Source organism: Seriola dumerili, unplaced genomic scaffold (genome assembly GCF_002260705.1).
Source record: "Seriola dumerili isolate Sdu_G_001 unplaced genomic scaffold, Sdu_1.0 BDQW01000003.1, whole genome shotgun sequence".
NCBI lineage: Eukaryota > Metazoa > Chordata > Actinopteri > Carangiformes > Carangidae > Seriola > Seriola dumerili.
The window spans coordinates 3,404,334-3,427,245 of NW_019174258.1; the positions used below are offsets into that span (position 1 = coordinate 3,404,334).

At 39.0% G+C, this 22,912-nt stretch overlaps 1 protein-coding gene across 1 annotated transcript in view; it reads right to left on the minus strand.

The window, feature by feature from the left end:
• LOC111219088 (CUB and sushi domain-containing protein 1-like) overlaps positions 1-22,912 on the minus strand; it is a 303,797-nt gene that overhangs the window by 69,912 nt on the left and 210,973 nt on the right. Inside the window, exons 30-39 of the mRNA XM_022741679.1 lie at positions 21,523-21,661; positions 17,425-17,612; positions 14,710-14,904; positions 4,802-4,918; positions 4,575-4,688; positions 2,627-2,722; positions 2,267-2,470; positions 1,751-1,875; positions 1,534-1,630; positions 438-542 (exon numbers count right to left, since the gene is read on the minus strand). Coding sequence (XP_022597400.1) covers positions 438-542; positions 1,534-1,630; positions 1,751-1,875; positions 2,267-2,470; positions 2,627-2,722; positions 4,575-4,688; positions 4,802-4,918; positions 14,710-14,904; positions 17,425-17,612; positions 21,523-21,661 — 1,380 coding nt within the window. The remainder of the gene's footprint in view (positions 1-437; positions 543-1,533; positions 1,631-1,750; positions 1,876-2,266; positions 2,471-2,626; positions 2,723-4,574; positions 4,689-4,801; positions 4,919-14,709; positions 14,905-17,424; positions 17,613-21,522; positions 21,662-22,912) is intronic.

Genomic DNA, 22,912 nt, shown 5'->3' on the forward strand with positions numbered 1-22,912 from the left:
GCCTTTCTTTTGCACTTATGTGCGTGTATAACACAAGCAAATGCACTTTGTGTATGTATTTGTCTGACTCTACGTGTTTCTATTTACGTCTCTCTAGGTGTGTGTTCCGTGTGTGTGCTCCAATGTTGGTCTCAGTATGTGTGTATGCTCTCAGGCAGTACCAGTTCAGGTCACTGACTCTTGTTATTTGATGTTGAAGTTTTGTCTGCAACAGTGTGTGCGTGTGTGTGTGTGTGTGTGTGTGTGTGTGTGTGTGTGTGTGTGTGTGTGTGTGTGTGTGTACGTGCGTGCGTGTGTGTGTGCTTGTGTGTATTTTTGGTTTCTGGAAAGATGGGACCCAATATTCACTCCTTGATTGTTTTACTTAACCAAGTATATTCTTTTTTAAACCAATGAACTTATCACACTATCTGTCTGTCTTAAAAGCTTTTACTTACTCTTGTATTCTAGGTGAAAGCCTGCTGCCACCACACTGATGTCACTCTGAAAGTGCAGAAGGAGCTGATTTGATGTTGAGTTAAGGAGGGCTGGGGCTGTAGTTCCTGTAAAAGACAAGAAATAAAGATACAACAGAACCAACATATACAAAGTAGTTACAACATTAGCATATTGCAGGGAAATTCTCACTAGATATTAAAAACACAAAGGAATTTATATAAAAATGCCGTCAAAGTCTATGTAACACAACACACAGGTCATACAGGAAGAAATAGAACAACTAGTGACACTTTTTGAGAAAGCAAGATTTTGACCATAACTATTGTTTAAATTCCGATAACAGATGGGAAATTATGTGTAGAGAAGGTGAACGACCCCTCGCCCTCCATGGACAGCTAGCATTTTAGTGTCCTTATGTGAAGCAACCCTCATGTGACCCAGTGAAGCTGCTCAACGCCAGATCACGGTGGTTATAGTGGGCAGCTCCCCTGTGTGCCTTCTTGAGAAGGGCACATTCATTTGTGTGTATGTGTGTGCATGTGTGCGTGTGCGTGTGGCCCTGTGGGCGGCATGTTTTATGTGTGATAGGTGTGTGACAGGTATGTGCTTGGGGCAGGTCACAGGGGAAACTCCACTGGGAAATTGTAAAAGGTTAGATCATTCTTTATCCCCCCTGTCTTCTTTCTCTCCCCCTATTTCTCTCTCTTTTTTGGTCCATCCTTCACTCAACCTCATGGTGAAACTCTTATCTTCCCTCCCTTCCTCCTTTCCTCTCTTCCTCTCACTGACTGCCTGGAAAATGAAAAAAAATTCTATGTCTTAAAATACACTTTTATTATTAATTCAAGTTATATATCATATTTTTTGGTATTACAACTCATCCATCACAGAGTATCCAGTATATGTTCTATGTGTGTATCTATAGTTTAAGACCTGCCATATCTAATTTATCATAGATCATGTGTGTGTGTTTGTGTCTATAGTTTAGAAGCCGTCATATCTCATCCATCATAGATCCGGAGTGTTTGTGTGCATGGGTGTCTGTGCGTGAGTTTGTGTGTTCATGTGTGTGTCTTTGTAAGCATATTGTCATACCAGAAAATGACCCTAATTTAGGAGCTGTCATGTCTCCTCCATCGTAGATCTCCAGAGAGTCCCAGTTGTGCTCAGTAGCAAACGTCATCACTTGGATCTTGATAGTAAACAATGAAAATAAATGAACATAACAACCTCAGAGTTTATGTGGATCCTCCACAGTTAGTGTATATAAAGTGCCTTATACATTTATATATACGTGTTTACATATCTGTACCTGTATCCCAGCCCCTTCACTGACATGGATCCTCCACAGACAGTTGAGACTGTTTGGGTAGGGTTCAGGATAGCCAGGAGACAGTATTGTACCACGGCGTTCGGTCACATTGCCACTGCAGGGAACTAGAATGAAGACATAAAATATGGATTTCTTGGCAAAGTCTATTAACTAAATAGCTAATGGACAGGGCAGGTTGTTGGAATATAGCAGCACATACCCTGGGACAATATGGTATTCAAATTACCACTGCAGGGAGCCAGAGAAAATATGATAACAAATGTTATTTATGGTATTAACTGAGGTGACAGTTGAAGCTGTTTGCAAAAGGCTTGGTCTCAGCAGAGAGAGATTTCATGCAGGCATACATTTAGTTTAGTTAGAATTAATGTCAAAATCCCAGCTCTCGTAGTACTGGATGATTCACAGAAAGCCAAAGGACTGATTACTTCTTTGGAGCTGCTTATGTTAGCTGGTTTTATTCTTTGTAGATTTCAGTGTATCAACCAGCCTTACCTATACAGGTTGGTGTTGTTGCATTCCATTGTGCGAGGGCACCTGGCACAGCCTGGCACCGGATAGCACTGGATCCTTTAAGCAGATACCCTGGACTGCACTCAAACCGAACCACAGAGCCGGCTGAGAACTCTGAACCAATCCGCCTGCCGTACCGAGGCTCTGGCACTGAACTGCACTGACTGTCACTGGTGCGTGGCACCGCTACAATAATGACAGTAATTAAATAATATGAGAAGAACGAGGAAAGATAAAACAGAACTGTAGTTGTCAGTAAAGGGACTCTCTCAACTGATGTTGAATCAGAATTATGCAATATGCAACTTATTGTGTGAGACAGAGAAACAAAGTGAAAGTTACCTTGGTAGACAAAGTGAAAGCCTTTAGCTGACTGGCCACTCTTAGCATTGAACCGCAACATGATCTGATTGGAAGTCGCCAACGGTAGTGTTTCTCCTGGGACACACAATTACACATGAGCGCACGCACGCACGCACGCACGCACGCACGCACGCACGCACGCACACACACGCACACAAAATTAATCCTTAACTTCGTCCCAAAAACACACAGTAATTTTTTTCTCACTGCAGACAACTGAGACACAGAACATAACAAACATAATTTAAATTATGAACATACATGTACACACACACACACACGCACAGTCTGTACTGCATATGGTTTACAGTCATAACATAGCTCTTGGAAGGGTTTCTTTGTCATATTCGCCTTGTGGTAAAATGTAGTCCTCACAAGCGTAAGAATGCAAGAACAGACACACACACACACACCAAATCAGAGGCACATACACACAAATTTATAGGCACACACATACACAGGCAAACGAAGTAACAGTGATAAATGAGAAAAACATGGCCTGGTGTGGCTGACATTTAGAGCCATCATTAGCTGCGTCGCGATGTGTGTGTGTATGTGTAAGTTTGGTATGCGTGTATGTGTTTTAATGTGTTTGTGTGTCAGGATAATCAGTCAGTTAGCTGGAACAATGTGCTACAAATCTGTTTGCCTGTGCGTATGTGTGAGCTCGTGCAAGTATACATGCATGGTAATGATAGGGTAATGGTGTGGATAACATTTATTTTGTAAAGCCTGGTGTGTTTCATTCTTCGCTGCCAGTTTTAGTCAAAAGGAGGATTTCAAACCCAAATTAACTTTAAGGAATAAGCCACCCATTCTACATTATATAAACTGGCCTCTTTCCTTTGAACTAACTTAGATGGATAGTAGTTGGAAAGAAAAATGTTGCACAACGTGCAGCTACATTTAGCCAAACAAAAACTGTCACATCCTCTTTATATGCTGATATAAGCTCACCGATCCACTCCATGAAGGAAAATATAAAAAAAGCATATAGAAACAAAACTATAAGCCTTGGTGTACAATAGAAATAAATGTTTGAGGGAACTATCATCTTTAATTATATTCATGTTTTTATTCTCAAACTCCACTGTCCTCTAGTTATTGTAAAGATAACTTTACTGGTAGTTACAGTCTTGTCTTTTATTAAACAGTGTAATTTTTCTCACTCGTAATTCTACAAGCACACAAAAGAATAAACAAAACAGAGAAAATATTTAAAAAGTCCTGTTTTTCACAGAAAGAAACTAAATGTCAGTTCCACTGGGGTTACCCTGCAGCAAGCCCCCTGGCCGTGACACACAACAGAGGAACATGAAACTCTGAGGCAATGAGAGCACATTTAGCCAGAAACTATGTTAATCAATATTTCTTCATATTTCATTCTTCACACTATGACATTTACATTGATTTTTGCCTCATCTTTCAATCTCCATCCATTCTAAGTGTGTTACTATGGAGCGCCTCGAACTGTTGCCAAACTAGGGTGACTCAAAGTTGAAGGATAAGGAAACCCAGGGAGGATTATGTTGAGGAGTACCAGTGCTACTGTATGTTGTACGGCCCCTACTGCTGATTCCTTCTTGTAAAGATAACCCATAATGGATTTTCACCAAATACATCACTGTCAAATAAACTGTGATAACGAACACTGGTGTTGTGTTCTACAGCCCCCAAGAGCTGCTTTCTTACAGAGGATTTCATTATTTTTCTTGTTCAAAAATGTGTTCAGGAGCAACCAAAAAAGGAAAACAGCGGAAAACTTTAAAACAAAAAAACTGAATGGCAGCTTTTTAAAAAAATAGAATGGCATGTTAAGTCACAGGTGAAAAAAACAATCAGAAACCAGTTTCTTTTATGGTAGCATGACCCAATAGCATTCCTTCAGCTGTGTCCGACACTTAATCAGTCCCATTCAGAGACTCACCTGAATGTGACCCAGCCAGGGAGCTAAGCAATCGAGCGTTCTCATTGGCTCCATCAAACAGCTCAACAGAGTCATTCATTGCTGTCTGGAAAACGGCAAACTGACCAAACACCACTGGAGAAGATGAACAAACCAGAAGACAGACAAATAATCACAGAAATTAATAAATATATAAATTAGCTTCTGTGTTGTATAAGCATGTACGGTATGCTTATTTATGCACTTACCAAACTGTGGAGACACAGTGATGTAATAGGAGCAAGTCTGTCTTGTAGTGTAGTTTAGGGGATAGTTTGGAGATAAAACAACTCCTTCAGATCCACCATACTGTCCACCGCATGGAGCTGTAGAAAGACAGAGAGATTTTTTTAACTTTAAAAACATCTTTATGCCATGTTCTAGGTACTGCTCACATGTTTTGTAAAGTGTGTATTTTTCAAAGAGAGAGGGCAAGATTCATAAAGGCTTTTGCACTTCACTTCAAACACAATCTGTTCCTGAAAGACATGCATATTATTATCAAACAGATTCACCAGTCTGGAAAGGCACTTTATCTGTTTACCAAGGTGCATCTTCCGTGAGATTCGTGAAGTGCCCCTCTCCGCTTTATGTGTATGCATTTAGGGAAGGATTGTGCAAATGGCAGGATGATATATAAGTGTAGGTCTATCTGCTGCACTTAATAATGTTCACAAATTGCAAGGGCCATGTCTGGAAACTTATTCACCTTGAAGAGCAAGTGCAAGTTTCTGTAAATGTGCCAAAAGAAGGTTATTGTGGGAAGCGAGAGAATATATAATGAATATGAATATATAATATAAAAAGAATATAAAATATATTCTATAGAAATCGCAGCACAGAACGGGTTAAACCACAATGTAGAGGTGTGCAGGGGGGTTGCACTGAATTCCAAAATAACAATCAGCTTTTGAGAAATAAAAAAAGCAGTAAAATGAACACAATATCTGCAAAATTTATAATACCACATAAATAGGGCATTTTGAGTTATGTCAATCAATTTGAACTCAGACTGATGCTTACTCAATTACATGTTTTTGTAATACGACATGGTGTTGGTTATATGCAGCCCAGCAGCTTTTCAGACTTGACTTTGTGAAGGTGAGCACTTAACTGTCCAAACTTATTATATTTAATCTGATATTTGATATTTGATTAAGTGGTTTTTCTATTTAACAGGACGGCCCTGCCTGCTACACTGGCATTTTTAGGGTTGAGCACTGACAGGTGTGAATACCCTATTGGAATTGCCCTGGTAATTTATCTTCTTCTTCCTGAAAATAAATCCAATTTTTGAGGGCCTACACATTCTCAGAAACTCATGAAACTTTGCACGTGTCAGTGGGGTGAAAATATACATGTTTTATGTACATAATGCTTGGCATAATGTTTGGTGCCACATAGCAGGAAATCACATCTTACATCTAAACGTGGCATCCATTGGTCGTGATGATGCACAGCTGCATTGACTGGCCTACTCCCAGTATCCCCAATGTGTGTGACAGTGCGAGGGCCTGCTCAATGCTGCTTGCAGCTTTAAGTTTTTGTTCATTTTTTTTAATGCATTATTTTTGTTTCCCTGCACCTTTTGAGTGCTCCTTCACTAACAAAATACATCTAGTCACTGAGTACATAAAAAGCCATTGCCCCAAAACCAGATGCTAATTTCACATAGGCTGCAAGCACAAATAGATTTGCAATGTGCTTTTGTGTACATACAGTGTCTCAGAATCGCAGGGTAACACATAAATTATAGTTGGATTTAGCTTGCACTAGGTAAGACCTTGACTTGTTTATGGAGTTAATCACTATATACTGTCACCTTAATGCCAACCACTGAACAGTGCTTGTTAGGTAAACTGGAAACCTAACAACTGTAAACTGGCCACTGAATGTGAAAAATTGTCAATCTGTATGTGTTAGGCCTGTGCTTAACTAGCAGTGTGTCCAGGGGTTACAATACCTCTCACACAGGTCATGCTGGGAACCCTCCATGACTCTGAATACAATGAATGGATAAAGAAAATGGATGGCTACAGCCACTTTATACATTGGTCACGATATACAGAAAATGTGGACCGTGACACATTTTTGCACTCCAGCATATTTGTAATGAAAATATTTGATAACCCCTTTACTGGAAGGTTACATCTGTATGGGGAAAGTAAAAGAGCAGCATTTTCCCTTCCCTCATTGCTCTCACTGAGCAAGGCCCTTAACCCCCAACCACTCCAGTGGAGCTGGTCAGTGGCCAACAGATCAGACTGTGGTTGTTCTGGGTAAATTCCAGGTATGAATGTGTGCAACTGTATGACTGTGATCGTGGCCTTCCTTAAAAAGAGAACTTGGCTGTCAGTGATAGTCCTCTGAATAAATAAAGATTAAAATAAATAAATAAGTGACTCACTCAGTTCTAAAGCCCACAGATATCAGCACACACTTGGTATCTTCCCTAGTGATGCTCTGCCAGGTCTGAACTACAGCCAGCTTCACTTACTGTTTGTTTCCTGAAAAGTATGATTAGATGGATTGAGGTTCCTCTGTTTGTTCATAGAACACTTCTGTCTTACATGTCGATAGGTCCTATGTGTACGTTAGGATCTTTTTCCTGCTGGATTGTCCTAAAATCAGGAGGTCGTATAAAAACACCCTCAAATACCCTTAAACCTGATGGTCAACACTTTAACATAATTGTCACTATTTCACACTCATCCAGTTTGCAGGATACAGCCAAAGAAAACACAAAAATGTCACCGTACAGACACTTACGTACTACACTGTAGCAACAGTAGAAGGTAACAATACCGGGAGTAGTTCCCAGTTTCATCCACTTTACTTCAGTCATTTAGCGACATCATGTTGCAATGAAGCATTCAGATTTTAAACATGGATCTTTTTTTCATTTGTTTCCTGCTGCTGGGGGCACTGCCCACTACATTCAAAACTGGCGAGCGTATCACTCCTCTAATCTGTTATTCTTATGTATTTTTCAAAAAATCCAACTGACTGCATTTGGCTCAAAAGTTGTTTAGTTTAGCAGAAAATTCATGTTGTCCCCAAATATCACTTGGACCCTTGTGGCTCCAAGGTTTTGTTATATAATGCTAAAGTACAGTGCTTCTCATTTCTGTCTTTGCATGCGTATTTGTGTGTGTGTGTGTATGCAAATAATATCCACAAACAATATACATCTAAACCTATATTTATCATCAAAATTAATAAAATATTTTACAAAAGAAGCTACGTCTCTGATAGACGATGGCAGATTGTGGATGGATGAGAGAAAACACACACCTGTAATCAATACATCCTGTGGCACTACAGTGTGATGTAACAGTATATGGTACCTATATATCTTATTAAAATGTCTATTTACAAAGCTAGAAATGCGCTAACATGCAGTGGCACACGTTTTTTATAACTGCAATGACACTTCTGCTGCATCCTCTTCAGATTAGGTCCATCCTCTTCACAGCAACACAGCAGGATAAAAACTTTAGTGAATGAATTTATGTTGTGCTGAGCTGGAGCACACTGTGGGATCTCCTGTATTAGAGTGCTGCAATTTTAAAAAGAAAAGCCTATTAATCCCTACTACGGCTGCATGACCCACGAGAAACAGACCTAACAGTAGCTTGATCCATCTTCAGCCTGGTGTGCAAACAGTATGTGGGCGTGTGCACATTTATACTCCAGGTTAGACAAGCAGAGGTCAATGAAATTAGTGTAAGTGTTTGTGAATGTGTATGTATGTGTGGTATGTGTGTGTCCGTCAACCCCCGCCCCCCAAACACACACGCTGTGCATTCTTAACGCTTTTCTTCTCACCTTTTCTGGCCTGTAAACTACTCTTCTTGTCTTGTTTTGTTTGCTAGTGTGTATATTTCTGTGGGTGTATCCCTGTGTGCGTGTGTGTGTGTGTGTGTTTGTGTGTGTGTACCTCTGTGGCCCCATCCCAGTGTCCACCCACGGTATCAGCTGTGATCCCTAACAGACTTTAATTATCATCACCTCCACTGTGCTTGTTGAAAATGAAAATGTGAGAACAGGAGGGTGCAGAGGTTGAAGATGCTGTATGAGAAATGGTAGAGCGTGTTCTGTAATAATATGTTGCCTAGGTCACAGACCTGTCTGTGGCCACTAAGATGTGAGGATGTGATTTTCATGTGTACTTATTACTTAAATAAAACTGACTGTGGCTCATGTTTAAAATATTACAATACCCTGTTAGTATCTATTAGCTCCTTATTATTAGCTCTTTCAATGTTTTTTTTGGACACTCTGTTGAGGGTAATTCCCTCAAGCAAAATCTTCAGCATTTCAGTCTTGAAGGAAACTGTGCATAAAAGGCTCAAAAAGTGCACCAGAGAACCCTGAAGCACTTTCCAATTTCACAGTGGGACAGCCCTGAGCCCTTGCAGGCTTTTCAGTAACACATGTCAAAGTCTATGAGAGCGTGAATGTGGACATTAAGACTGGGCCTTTATTCTTGGCTAAGGCTTGCGCAGTAAAACTGATTTACATGCCTAGAATGAAAGATACAGCGAAACTTGGCTGGTTTCTATTTCTTTGCTAGACATTTGTACTCCCACCTACTCATCCTCCTCCTCCCCACTACTATCCCTCCCTACTTTCTTTTTGTTTCCTAAAGCATCAGAGTAATCATCCTCTTTCTTTCCTCTCCTCCTGGTCCCGCGCACTGACATCGATTGATATTTTTTGGATTGATTTTTGTTGTGCTGCTGCATTGAACCCCTGAGGTCTAGAGGTCTTGTCTTGATCTACCCACAATCCCCCAGTGGTGCTGCTCTAGGCTTAGGTGTCAGCCTTATCAAAAGCCTTGACACACATCTGCTTTGATCACTCACACACACATACATATATAAAAAAATGCAAAAAAATGCAATGAAAGTCATTCTCTTTCTCTCACGCATCCATGCACTTTGATCATCCACACACATAGAGAAGAACACATGTACAAAACATTTTCGCAGTCCTACCTCTCACTGTCTGTGTCTCATTTTCCTTTTCCTCTTACACACACAGTGGAGGCTTTGGGGTGGTATTGAGAGTACAAGAAAAGATCTTTGAAATGCCCTAAACTTTTAAAGTTGTGTAACACACTAATTTTGACAACCATAAACACAGCCGTTACAGTGACATCAACTTTTCAGGGAAAGAATTCATCTTCATAGCGTAAATAACCACAGACTCTTGACTGAGCTCTACATATACACAACAGAGTCTCTTTCTTTTCATCAGAAAACATAATGACAATAAAATTCCTTGAAACTTCAGAAAAATGGTTTTGCCGTGTACTGTCTATGTCACTTAGACTCTGAATGTTCTTCACACAAAAAATTCTATCATCCTTTATCACAAAACTGATTTGCAAAATACCAAAAGAAGGAAATTGCAATAAGTAAGACTTGCCAACTGTCATTAACAACAACAACTAACTCCCACCAGTTACAGATTTATAGTGTGTTGTCTGTGTCTTTTGTCAGTGTACCTCAGAACAAAAGGCAAACAACATGGATGTTGAATATGTAGAAGCAGCCTGAGTATTTCCTACAATCAGGAAGCAGATTATTAGTCATTGGTTTCATCTCGAAGGTGTACACATGATTTGAAACCTGACTTACAGTGATGGAAATTATTTTTCAATATGCTCTTTAAAGGCAATATGAAAAGCACTCTTCCACTTACAGCCTGTGAACACAACCTGCATGTATCCTCCACTAGTAAAAAACCTTGTAAAGGTGTACTTGAACGAATACAGTCTGAGTAAAAAAAAAAAAAAAAAAAAAACCCTAAGAAGAGGTTGAATTACCTGTACTCTGTTAAGTCAGCATAATGCATCTTGTTACAACTCTAATTACACCAGTGTGAAAACTAAGTCAAGTCAAACTAACTAACTAACACAAATACTGTTTTCATTTGATCTTTTTATTTAGGTTAAGTAATGGAGCTGTCAATTAAATGAACCCTTCCTCCTTTCAAATTAAAAACCTACCAGGAACAGGGGAACTATGCCTTTTGAGGCACTGGAAGGCTTTTATTGTTAAATAACTGTGAAGCAAGTGTTGACTGTCTTTGAAAGGGCTCCGTGGACATTTCTTTTAAACAAACAGAAGTTGTTGTCACACAGTGGTCTCCACCAAAATAAATTTAACAAATGTGTCAAGTGTATTTCCTTTCCCCACTGAACATTTGCAAAGCTCTTCTTAAAGTATTATAAATCTGGCATTGTTTGCATTTATGTTTACTAGCTTACAGTCTTCTTTACCTTTGCTGATGCAGTGCAGCATTACCACCACTTGTTGATTAGTAGAATAGTGTGACACTATTGGTAAAACTGTGTTTCACATTACCTGTGTGCATGTGTGCATGTATAAAATAAAACAGCTCTATAGGTCTCAAACCCCACAGGGAAGTGGTAAAATGGTCCTGTATTATGACAGGGTTTCTTTGTTGTACTGATGGTATTAATGCTGTTGTGAATAAGGAAAACATTTTGGAACTTTCCTGATGTCTGTGACATATAATGCAAACAAGAAAAACCCTTAAAATACACACAAGCATTTTGTGAAGATCTTGGCTCTTGGGTAAAAAGGGCAGTTTAAGACTGAAGAAAAGTATTTCAGTCAGGAGAATCAATTGATATAATCTCAGTTGACAAACAAAATAAACAAAGTTTGTTTGGGTCTTCATAACAGGAACATAGACATTGTTCCACAACAATATACCAGTACAAAACTACAGACACACACATACACACGCACACAGGACATGGCCAGCTGTGAACTTCTGTGGATCTAACATATAAACTGATATGTAAACATATATAGTGTCATCAAAGATTGAGCCTGTACCTATAACTACCAGTGGTATACTGTATTTGGTGTGCATGTCTGTGTGTGTGTGTGCCTGTGTGTGTGAATACTGCCTCTAGGCGGCACTCTGTAATAGCTACGTCTCTCTCTCACTTTACCTCTCTGTCTCTCTCTCTCACACACACACACACACACACACACACACACACACACACACACACACACACACACACACACACACGCGCGCGCGCGCACACACATACACGTAACCCTATCAACAGTCACGGAGAATTCCTTCTTTCTCGCACCAGCTCTTAGTTACCATGGAAACCAATAAAAGAGCGGTTTGAGATGGGAGGTGTGCGTGTATGTGTGTGTATGTGCGTGTGTGCGCATCTGTGTGTGTGTGTGTGTGTGAGAGAGAGAGAGAGAGAGAGAGATAGAGAGAGGGAGAGGCAGAGAGCAAGAATGGGAGAGAGAGCCAATGAGAAATAGTGAGGGAAAAATATAGAGTAAATCAGACACAGATAGAGGAGGTGGGAGGAAGGCAGAAAGAGAGAGAGAGAGAGGATGAAAACAGAGGGAAGAGAGAGAGGAGAGTGAGAAGTAGTTACAGAAAAAAAGGAAAGAGAAGGAGGAGAAAAGATGAACGTGTGGGGAGAGGAAGAAGAGAGGAGACAGTGGGAGTGTAAGTGGAGATGTATTATTTAAAGAGGTCTCACCCTGTCTAATGAGTTTGGTCTAAAAGCCCCAGGAGCTGCCCAAAGATAGAGAGACAGACAGACAGAGAAACTTCCCTAACTATGTGGTGAGAAAATTCAATGTGCAATACGAGCCGAGGGAGGAAAAGAGCAAGATTACTGGGTAGGACTGGATTTAGTTAAATTGTTCTGCTTGGATTATGTGAATTGTCCTATAGTTTAGGTGACAGCACTCTCAGCAGATCGATCCATGTATCTGGGACACAGAGAGGGCCTGGGCCAGGAACCAAATTCAAGACTGTCTTGCTGTGAGGAAACAGAGCAGACAACTGATCCAATGAACAGCAGGCCTGATATTGCTGTAATATGGGTCAACCAAGAACCTCTAAAACATCATGTACTCAGTCACAACATGGGAATATATGAAACTGTCAATGTTTAATATATTTTTCAAGCTATTGGGCTATAGTTTGGCACAGGAGCCAATATGATAATGCTTTCTGTGCACTGTGATGAACCCAGAATGACAGTATGATAAAAGAATTCATAATGTGTAATGACACTCTGTGTATTGGAGTTACAATACAAGTGCACTGTATTAATCTTGTTTAACCACAGTAACAACCTGAAAGAAACACACCTTATGGAGGAAATTATGTCAAAATCAATTACAGTAAAAGGACATGAATCAATTGCCAGTTGAAGTTCGATGCCATTCTGAGTATCAGATCATTTTTTATTTGATAGAAAACCATTATGTGGTCTTCCATTATTAGCCTTCAAATATGACTAAAATGTCAATACTTGGCTTGTGTTCATAAATATATTATTGTGAAGGAAAGCAAAGCCACTCATTTGCTAATGAACATCAGTTCTTTGTGTTATCACAGAGAGGGTTGGTTAAAGTTGCCAAACACTGAAAACACTTCATTATGCCCTTACAAATGTAAGTGTGTGTACACGTCCCTTGAGATGGATATGTGTCAATATTCAGGAGAGTTATGCAAAATCAGAAATTGCCACGATGGCAAGGGTGGAGCAGCCCACTCTGAGCTTCAAAACCACTCTTCGTCAGAGACCTATGGGTGACATCACGGAGGCTAAATCCATCTTTATATGCAGTCTAAGGTTAATAGCAGTGAAGCATTCAGATTGAGAGAGTATGCTGTATTTGTCCTGGACAGGTAACAGGCTGCTTACTTCATTTTCCTGTGATATCTAATTGTCTTGTAGTGGTTGGTTGTGTAGGTAGATTTACCATGAAATCTGGCGAGTAGTGCCTATGTTGAATGTTGCTTATACTTTAGCCTTCTGCTACCAAAGCCAAAGCCTCACGGCTGCGTTGTGTGCATCTATGAAGCGCGTGCCTATGCTGCAAGAGAGCAGCTGTATCTTCAAATTCTGGATTTTTTTTCTAGATTTCTGCCTCCCCCAGCTTTTACTTTCTTGTCTCTTAACCCTTACAAGCAAGATTTTCCTGTCTTCTTTGTGTTTAACAGCTGAACTTTCCAGATTCCAACGGTAACATATCTTTAGTCAATAAGTGGCAGTATTATCTTGAAATAAACTAGATGAATGTAATAATAAGACAAAATTACTTGATGAGCTTTTTTCCTCCTTGCCGTCTGTTATTCATTGCTGGTCTCAAATAGCTACTCTGAGTGCAATTATCTCATCTTTATTCTCTCCCACCCTCCACCCCCAACCCCCCTCTTCACTGTCTCTCAGACATTATTAAACAGAGCTTTCACGGGAGGCTTTGTCAAATTGTTAAGAGGTATAAGTAAGTGTGTATTGTCTGTCTGTGTGTGTGTCTTTCTTGCTCATTTTAAAATTCCTCCCTTGTCTTGCTACCTTGCTCTGTGGCTTATTTGAATTTTTTAGCCACATGGACCAGGTCAGGTTTCTGTCACTTTAGAGATCACACGCATGCATGCACGCGCGCTCACACACATGCACGCGCGCGCACTTTTCAGACACTCTAGTCTCAATGTACGATGCACACAGACGTACACACGTACACACGTACACACACACACACACACACACACACACACACACACACACACACACACACACAAAATTGTAGGTAATGGACCAGTAAGTTTAACACCATTTAAACAAAGTTTTGGAAAATCAGTCATCATAATTTCGCATGGTATTGCTACCTAAGTGGAGTTCTATGGTAACCACAAGTGTTGTGTACTACATGTAATTTTTTTTTTTTTTTTAAACACATTTCTGTGGCATTTTCACCATTATTGAATAACTGACAGCACAGAGGCAGACATGAAACAAGGGAGAGAGAGAGGACTAACACATGGTCCCTAGCTGGAATCAAATAGAGGATACTGCATTTAAATGTTATGCACCTTAACCATTCAGTTACCAGGATGCCTGTAGAGATTCAGTTTTGACAGTAACACTGTAGTATACCATATATATATCTATATATATATATGTGTGTATGCAAGCAGGTGTTTTTTAATAGTGTAACATAAGCAGGTATTGACCAACATCAGCTTTCCATCATCATGGTGACTGTTTCTAAGGATGCAGTTCTTGATGTATGTCTCCTACCTTTACATGATGGCAGAGCCCTGTCCCACACTGGCTTCCCATCATGCCCCATTACACAGGTGATGGTATCCCCGCCCACAGTTGTGTAGCCATGGTGACAGTTGTACGAGACCTGAGATCCCAGTTTATAGTCATAACCTGTCCGACTGCCGTTCATAATGTTGCCAGGGTCAAAACAGGCTTCTCTTGGTTTTTCTGTGGAGAATGGAGAGGGTTTGTGTTATTGCACAAAGACAAAGCCCAACTAATTTGGAATATTACTAATTTAAAATGAACAGTTTTTATTTTTCATTATTTATTCATATGGTAAGGTCATTAGAGCCAATATCAGGGCCATGCACTAAACCACAGTCTCCCATGTGGTGCAGAAAAAGGCACTGCAACGATTTGCTCTCCACATTGGTGTTATTGATGACAAATTCATGTCATTTTCATTTGAATTTAAATATACAGTTATAGCCAACAGTTACAGATTTCTAAAACATGCTTAAATCATTTATGCAGCTCAATAAAGAAAAAGTAATTGGGGCAAAACTATTTTGGTGGTAATTTAGTCGACAGGCTGTTATTTGTTGACCCCATATATAGGCTATATTGAACATCTTCTATTAACTTTTAATATATTTTCCCCCATGGGAGGTCAAGGAACACATAAGGGTAAAGGAGGAGTCAAAAAAAGAGGAAGTAAAAAATGAGGAGTAAAAAATGAGGTGTCAACCATGGTCAAAAACTCTCTTGGATCTTTATGACTTGGCGTTGGGCCAGCTTGTTTGCTTTCCTGTGATCATCCAATAAGAATTAGATATTGGGCTTGATGGAGGGAAACCGACAGACAGAGAGGGAGTGAGGTGGAGGGCAAGATGGAAGTAAAACACAGAGATGATTAAGGTTGTGTTTTAATTAGAGAGATGGCAGATGAAAGGTAGTGAATTAATGACAAAAGTACAGAGTTGTGAGGTAGTGTGAGGAGACAGACAACAGAGAGGGAGATAATCTTTTTTTAATTAGAGATAAATGGAGTGAGAGAAACAAGATTAAACTGAGTTTATAAAACTTGACAGAGCAGATCTAGCCTCTAGTTAGTCAAACAACTAATCATCAGATCTGCATTGACTATTGTGGTTAAATCACCCGCAGTCAAGCAATGTCTGTAAAATCAGGATGAGTCACAATCTGTGGAAGTAAACAAGTCATGGGCTGACATGGAACAGCATGTCCTTTCAACTGAAAGAGACCTCTGATGTATAGAAAAGATGGAATTAATAGAGTTGGCAGCTTAAAATACTATCCAGTCTGCACAACAGACCCCCTGTATCAACATTTTACCATAATGCATTTAGTGACAGTGATAGCTTTTTGTTGTTGTTTTGTTGTTGTTGTGTTTTTTTTACTTTAGTGCACAGAACATCCATTACAAGTACGTACAGGACAAATACGGGACTATATTAACCGCAATCTACTTTTATTCAGCATCTGATTTACTCAGAGGGAAGCTCATTACACAGCCAGGTCCTGGACACTATGCAAGCAAAGGAGAAAAGAACCAATAATACTGTGATCCTGACTGCAAAACACTTACTTTGACCTGTCACTGCTACTAAAAATATAACTTATTATGAATCATGATATAATCTTTAGCACCCATCTAAATATTAATTCATTAGAAGGGAAAAATACAGTCATTGGAAAAGAAAAATAAACTAAGGCAAATCAAATTCTGAGTTAAAAACACTCACTTAGAAGCTTCATCATTTAACATTTACTTACAAGAAAAAGCTCAGCTGCAGCCAAGGGTCAAGTTAAAAAAAAAAAGTTCTATAACACAAACCACAACTCACACTGACATTAATAAGATACTGACTCATTAATTACTTATTTTTTGTTCCTGATGATTGATTTTTATGTATGTTTGTTTCCCTCACCACAGCCTTCCTTGTGGCCCTTGCAAATCGGTTTGGCACTGCTGCGGAAATTGCGCGACCTTAATAGATCCAGCGGAATACATAATCAGCCACTGTCAACATGTCCCTGTTATTCCTGTGATCCTCCCTTAAATGCAAATGCAATGAGGTGAGAGACACACCTTGCAAACACTCTCTAAAATGATGTGTTTGTGGCAGATGTTTCCCATCTGCGCCTAAAACAAAAAGGCGCAAAAGCCTTATCTGACCCACACAATATCTTTCTAAAAAGTAAAATATTAATACAGCACTTATTTGTCCTACAATTCATCAGGAGTATTGTCAAAGTTGTTGGCATTAACAAAATATGTCGAGGTGATCTGGTTTGTTTTTGTAGTTTGAACTATAGTGCACTGCTGTGAGATTGCCAGTTGATTACTATTACAGCCACTGTACAAATTGCAATACTGTAACCATCTAATACTAATATTGCAATATTGCACTGCCTCTACTGTTATTACTGCTGCCACTATACTACTGTCTATTACTACTACTGCTACAGTACTACTACCAACACTGCTGTTTTACTACTACCACTACCATCATTTCTACAGCTACTTTTACTGCTACTAGTACAAAGAAATAGAACTATTTGCTTTACTTTTACTATCACAACTAATCAATAGTCTGTAGATAAGATAGTTTTACAATATTTGGTCATTATGTACCTTAAAGGTGATCTCGCTGGAAAATGTACATTATAGAAAATGTACAATGGACATTATGTCAAGCTGTAGATTTAGGGTTTAATTACCTCTATATTCGATGGCGAACCCAGACATGCCCAGTGAGGCGTCAGATCTGAATGCCAGGAAGAGACTGTTACCACTGCTCTCTATTCGCTCCGGGGCCTGGTTGCCTTGGAGACTTGCAAGTAACGGCCCATTAGAGTCTTCACCCTCGTAGATGTGCAGGAAGTCATAACTTGGCTCCATGTTAAAACTGGTTGTAAAAAGATAAACACAAAACAGAGAAAGTTAGGTTTAAAAGTCAAGAAGGAGTGTGTGTGTGTGTGTGTGTGTGTGTGTTCAAATTGAAAAACAATTAATCCAGTGCTGTGTACTAAATTCAAATACCTGCCTCATTTAGTGACTGTCAATTAGTTTGTGCTATCTCTCTTTTAATGGTCTTCTTATCTTACTTATATTTCCACATATTTTTTGGATGTGTTTACTGCATTAGAATGAAAAATTAAAATATTTGTTGTTTTATTCTTCATCTTTAATTTAAAAAATTGTAACTTTTTGATATTTTAGAAAAATAAAAATGTGTGCGTCATCTTAACTGAATCATTCTGTTGACTCATCATGTAAGGACAAGTCATGATGTATTTTGATATCCTCAGTACATGTGTGAATGTGTTTGAGTAGAAAAATGTATAAAAATGTGTGTCCTGAATTTTCTAACCTGCTGCCTGGATCTACAGTATCTACTAATGGATGTTTTGCTGGTTTTCACTTTGACAACTTCTCCTCATCTCTCTATACATACATGTAGACATTTGGTGCTCATGAGTGTAAAAGTACAAGACACATGAACACACACTCTTTCCTACAAAGTCTCTGTGTTTGTCTGAAAGAGGTTGTGTTAGCCCTGTCTCCCACTTATCACACAGAGACAAATTTGTATGAGTGTGTACACACATCCACGTGCATGCACACATATACACCTATCACTATGTTTACTTTCAGAGTGTTTATGTGCATATTAACTGTCTCCTAACTTTCTAGTTAAACCAGCTGCTCAGCACTCAGCTGGAAGCCATAGAACTTAACTTTGTGTGCGTGTGTGTGTGTGTGTGTGTGTGTGTGTGTGTGTGTGTGTGTGTGTGTGTGTGTGTGTGTGTGTGTGTGCGCATTTGTGTCCTGTTAGAGCAAAGACAGATAAAGAAGAGGAGAGAGGGAGAGGATGTGTGAGTGTAGCAGTATTGACAACTGGTATAAAGGTACCCTGTGGCGTTTTCCTGCATGAGGGACGCTATAGTGCAACATTTAGAAGAGCAAATCCCTGTATTGTTTGTATCCTGTGTTCTATCACCATATACACAAAAAGCCGTGCATTCATGCCACAACTACGGACATGAGGTAATTACATGGTTCCTCAAAGAGTGGTAACAGTTGTTGTTGGTAATGCACCGAAAAACGTATCATAATGCCAATAGAGGGGAAGAGATGATGGGAATAATGCAGGTTTCAGAGCATTTAAAATAGGTTTTTCCAAACATTGTATGAGTTAGGAAATGCATTTAACATAGTTGTTAGGCATTTAGGATACACAAGATTTATTTTTTGGCAAGAAATGTAAAATGTAAACTGATATAGAAAAAAATGAACAAAAATGTTATGAATGAAATCCAGATTTACAGGAATCTTCTCTCACATGCCCCCTCCTTTTTCTAACCTTTTGCTTTACTTCAAGAGATGAAAATGCAACAATTAATTTCTGTGTTTGGGCCAAAAAGGTGTAATTTGGCTGACAACAATATTTATTATCAGAAATGACTTTTTCAACTTAAAAAAACATATGTAATCATTACCAAAGATAAAATTAGTGCAAAGAATGCTCAAGTTTAAGCCCTGTGTTTATATCTGGTGCAGAATGGGCTTAACTACACATAAGCCCCTTTTGCAATGACAAAGCATTAAAATGATCCATGTTAATACCTATTGCATTAGTGATACATTCTGGGTCTGAATGCTAAAGCTACTAAATGTCATAAAAAGAACACAAAGATCTCACTGAGCAGAAATGGGATAGCACCATAACCTAGAGTAGAGTAAAAAAAGAGTAAAAAAGAGTAAAAAAAAATGCAAATTAAGAGTGAACATGCAAACTTTAATAGGTTTATTTTAGTTTTAAAGTTATGAATTGTACATTTTGAGTATCACAAAATAGTCAGTCCTCTCATTAAGAGAACAATGCAAATATATTTTCCTTCCATTGACTCTAAGTAGTCTGTAGTCAGCACATTTATAGAACATGATATCACTAATTTCATAAAGAAACACTTCTGGATGATACCTTTTAGCAGTGCTATAAAACAAGGGACAGTTGGACATGAACGCTCAAATAATGATAGCAAAAAATGGGGAACTTTGGAGAAGATTGGAGAAGCAAGAATTGTACCATGATCTCATTCAAAGGCAAAAGTCATTAGTAACTGGGTCAATAAAAGTCTATCTCAGGTGAGTTTATAAAACATAATTACCAGGTTAGAATTCGATGAATAGTGACAAAGAAAGGACATACGGGATTCACAAAACAACCAATATCAATACAACTTCATTAAAAGTAAAATAAAACTGTCTCACAGTTACAACAGAAGGGAATTATCTCTCCAGCTGAAAAACATGAAACCAAAATTGGGTCATTTTTTTTCCTTTGGCAATCTGGAGAAATTCTGCTTTGCTTTTATCTCTTTACTACATGTGAAACTCCAATCTTCACTTTTGCTTTAGTCATAGGCCCCTAACCACTGTGACTTGTAAAATATTCACCACTGAGGCACAATCAGGACTTGGGATGTAAATAAACGCTGCCGTATTAGCAAAAAAACAAAAGTTGGAAATGGTCAGAAATCCTTTTTATTAACACATGAAAGAGACCAAAATATTTTCTTTTATATACAGTGAAAAAGTTCATGCTCAAATATATTCAGGATTTATAGCAAATTACCAATAAGTTCACAATGATTAACAAAGTAAATTTAAAAAATGGCTGACTGAAAAATGCAGGTTCATTTCATCTCAAACTAATCATTAAGCCACTGTAGTTACTTATGATAAACGTGGATTTTACTGTAGTTTTATAGACAAATGTATTGCCTGTTAGAGATTTTCCCCACTCACATGGGTTCATTGGTTACATTAATGATCCTTAACTGGATGTTAGACTAAACTGGGCCTCGTCCTTGACTATATAGCACTGACCTTTTTTTGACTCTGTGTGGGCCACAGTGAGTCATACAAAGTCTACACTGAAAAATAAACCCAGAAACTAAAACTAAACTCATGAACCAAGTCCATGGAGAGTGATACATTTTTTAATCTAAGCCAGAAGAGAAATATATTTTAGAAAATGCTTGGGGACCCCATCCATCCCCTAAATCTTTAAGTTTGTAATTTTAATGTTTTCTCAGGTATATGGATAAACTAATTAAAAATGAATAACATTAGTGAGACTATTGCTCTGCCCTGATGTATTTGCTGCAGCTTTATTGCCTCAAAATTAAGGAAAAATACACATTTCTGTTGCTGTCTTATCGTTCTTGTCGTTGAATGGTATGTAGTGTAGTGTGCAATAATTCTTTTAACAAAAACTTCAATATTGACCACATTATAAAGACTGTCCCGTTTACCAACATGACGCATGCATCGGTGACTTTGTATTTTCTCAGAGTAATATTCACATCCTCAATTAGCATAATTCAACATCTGACATAATAGCTTATGTTTCATATAGCATATGGTACTTTTACTATGGTACCATTATGATAGTAATATATTGTGTTTTCTAGGTTGAGTGCAAAATTAAAATAAATCTTTAATTAACAGCAAATTATCACAAATCTACCAGTTTAATGTGTCTTCTGTTTAGTCACCTCTTATTGTTGCCCTCATGATGCCTTTTAGAAAAAGCCCCACAGGAAACGCAATAATAAACTAAACAATAAAATCATTGTTTTGAAGATGTTCATGGTTATTTTTACCTATTATACAGTGGAAATAAAATGTTTGATTGAGTGAATCAAAATGTTAGAAATACCTCAGAGGGAGCAGTGTTTCACAGATAAAAACATGTTAGGACAAAGGTATGTAGATACAGTGCCATGTTTTAAATTTATTTGGCCTACCTTTTGAAGATGAGAGCAATAACAAAGTCAGGGTTGACTCTAATTCTCCAATCACACTCCTTCCCAGGGGGGTAAGGCTGGGGGTAGTTAGGTGACAAAATTACTCCAGAGGGTCCACTGATGTTACCCCCACAGGTTGCTGTAGACAGAGAAAAAGCAAGAGACAGACAAAAAAGAGAGAGAGTGAGAAAAAAGATGATTACACAGCACTGGGCTTGGGGTAATTTGGAAAGAAAATCACCCCTGACTGACCACTTATATAACACCCACAGGTAGGCAGAGCAAAAGAGAGTTAGTTAGTGATGGGAGGTATAGCAGGAGTTGGTTAGGAGAGGAAGAATTACCCCTTGTGGACTGCTGATACTACCTTCACAGGTAGCAGGAGAGGGTGAAAGAGCAAAAGCGAGACAGGGAAAGATGTTGAGATTTAGTTACAGAGTGTAGAGCTGGGGGTAGTTAGCAGCGAGAATCACCCCTAGCAGTCCTGTTATTCCACAACAAGCCAGAAAGCAGGAGAGAGATACTAAAAAGAGAGACAAATGCGTTCAAGCAGCAATTTGGTAAAGGAAGAATTTGAAACATGGGGAGGTGTCTTGGGGTTGGCAGGTGGGTGTGGACGGATTATCAACAGTGAAATGGAGGCAAACAAAGGCATTAACAGTTGCAAATCACTCACAGACACATGCACACTTACGCACTAGACTATTGTGTATAATGCTGGTTTAATCTTAGGAGCTGTTGAACACCCAGGGATTCACCACCTGAGGTTAAAGTGCAGGAGGGAGGAGTGCAGGCTCAGCTCAGAGAAAATGGAGGAAGATTTAAGCCATACTTTTTATCTACAGTCATGTAAAACGTGAGGTCACTGGCAAAGAGTCAGAGGCAATATCAGGAACAGAGCATAATGTGTTTCACAGGCATGGTTACAAGGCAAATTACTGGTCTCTGTGACTGTGGTGGAGGACTTACTGATAGTGCTGGCTGATAAAGAGAAGGCAACAGAGAGGCAAATGTCTGTAGTCCTTTGCTCTAAGCTGGGGGGGTGGACAACATGCTACTTGCTGCGGGAATTTTCATTGGGCTCGGTCACATTGTTTACATCCCACCTTCAGCTATATGTGGTGATGTCATACCTAGTCCTGAACCTTGAATAACAAAAAATCCAACATATCAGGACCTATACGTGAATGTGGTGATTTTGATTCATCTACTCTGTCTAATTTGACACTTGCATTTTGTACCCCAATAAAGTCATGTAGTTCAGCAGCAGCCTACCACCAACGGGAGAGGACGTCAAGTGTGTCAGAAAGAGCTGAGGAGGAAGGAAAGCATAGCAGAAAGTGGGAGACTGAAATACAAAATGCAGCAGAATCGTGTGAATGAGGTGTGG